The sequence below is a fragment of the Leptonotus elevatus genome, chromosome 19 (genome assembly GCF_054856555.1).
Source record: "Leptonotus elevatus isolate MCC_2025b chromosome 19, RoL_Lele_1.0, whole genome shotgun sequence".
NCBI lineage: Eukaryota > Metazoa > Chordata > Actinopteri > Syngnathiformes > Syngnathidae > Leptonotus > Leptonotus elevatus.
The window spans coordinates 1,817,547-1,819,404 of record NC_141257.1 but is presented as its reverse complement, the minus strand read 5'-3'; the positions used below and the strand labels follow the sequence as shown (position 1 = coordinate 1,819,404).

General features: G+C 46.7%; 1 protein-coding gene across 1 annotated transcript in view; it reads right to left on the bottom strand.

Annotated features, from left to right (window-relative positions):
* The window catches only part of zftraf1 (zinc finger TRAF-type and ring finger containing 1), an 8,583-nt gene extending 7,791 nt beyond the window's left edge, over positions 1–792 (bottom strand). The window contains exon 1 of the mRNA XM_086063234.1: positions 1–792. This exon is cut by the window's left edge and continues 57 nt beyond it. Within this exon, the coding sequence (XP_085919360.1) occupies positions 1–216 (216 nt within the window). The 5' untranslated portion in view covers positions 217–792.
* Positions 793–1,858: the final 1,066 nt, after the last annotated feature.

Sequence of the window (1,858 nt, the reverse complement as noted above, 5' to 3'; positions counted from 1 at the left end):
CAGTCTCTCCTCCAGTTTGCCGGACTCCGCCTCGGGCACTTTGGTCTTCTTCTTGGGGGGCTCGTCCGCGTCCACCTCAGGCCGCGTCCCGACCTCCTCTTGCCCGACGAGCCCGAGCCCGGCCCCGGCCACAGCCGCCGCCTCGGCCGCCCCCGCCACGGCCGCGGAGGAGCCACCGGGCGCGGACATCAAGTCATCGTCTTCCATGGCGGACATCCGAATTTGTTTAGAACTTCCTACGTAGCCCCCCCCACCACCACCACCACAAATGCACTTCTTCCTAGCTTATATGTGAGGGGTTAGCTCCCGAGGCTAATTGACAGCTAGCTCGCTAGTCGGCTAACACCCGAGCTAACGCTACGGAGGAATGCTAACTCGCTGATTATTTGTCGGGCTAATTTTCAAGATTTTCTGGTCGTCATAACCGAAGTGCAGACAAAGTGTCACGCGCGGGGGGGTGGAGGACTTACGGTGCGGCTAGCTAGTTGACACGGAGCACTGAGCGCGGCGCTCCGGTAGGGGGGGTGGGCAGCCAAAACAAAAACAACTCAGCTGTTTTTGAGGGGGGGTAGAGGGGGGGGGACTCTCCCTCCCGACAGCTCGGCTCGGTTCGGCTGTCCCCAAGTCCGGCGTGTCCGCTGCGGCTGCCCGAGATGTCTTTCCCAGTCCGCGGGCGCTTGTTGTTGTTGGTTCGTCTCTCGGGTTCACACAGCCATCTTTGTTTTTTCCTCCCTCTCCGTCCCCCCCCCCCCTCCTCAGCGTCTCAGAGTTTTCACCCTTTTACGACTCCGGGTCTGACTGCTTTTTAAAGCCGTCTGAGGGCACGTCTGCGTCCACGTCGACGCGCACGAAGGTGCTTTGATGACCACGATTGATGACGAAGCAGTAATTAAACCAAACCCCCCCAAAAAGTCAAGTTTGTGGCTTGTTGTGATTTGCATATTAGGACGCGCTACTTGTTAAATGTGATGTAAGTGGTCTGGGAGACCCTCTACTGTATTATTATTTATGAATAATACAAGCAGAAATACAAGCTGGGTAAACAAAAGCTTTACCTATTACAAAAATAATAATAATAATAATGTGTGTGTTTGGGATTTCCCCCCCAATTCACAACATTTGGACATGCATGTTCTTTGTTTTTCAGGCATAAATTAAAATATGACGCACAAATACAGATTCAATCTAGTTTGACTTAACAGTTTTTACACACGAGTCATGATTTATTTAGAATCATGTAAAACAAACACAAAAACATTTTAATGTGCTTAAAAAAAAATGTTTAAAGCCACAAAATGTGGACATACAAAGATGTACCTTTTTGGAATTCACATGAGTGAAATCCAGTTTAAGTTCAAATCAGGTAGACGACGTGCGCAGATCTGCTAAATGTGTAAAATATTGTTTTTGTCTTTGCAATTTTGAATTTTAAAAAGTTGGCTACATTTAGATACGCACGCCTTTGTAATCAATCTAGATTTGATTCTAATGTGACTTTACAGACCGCGCACACATTTTTCGGTCAAACCAGATGTGATGGGAACACAAAAGTTTGAATTTTGGAATTTTTCTTAAAGTTATAAAAATTTGGGTATACTTGCTTTTTAAATGTCATGTTGAAATAAAGGATGTAGATATATATTTTTTTTACATATAAAAATATATTTTTGGTCTATTGTGAATTTTTGGTACGCGTGTCCATCATGCGTTAATGATGAAACCAGAAATACAAGGCGAGTGAACCGAGAGGCTTAAAAATATGTTGTGCCTCCTTAAGGTGGAATGCACTTTAGGAGGCCATTTGCAAAAGGTGGGGCAGGATGTTTAAGTGTCAGCTGTGGACCCCCTGTGTCACCCC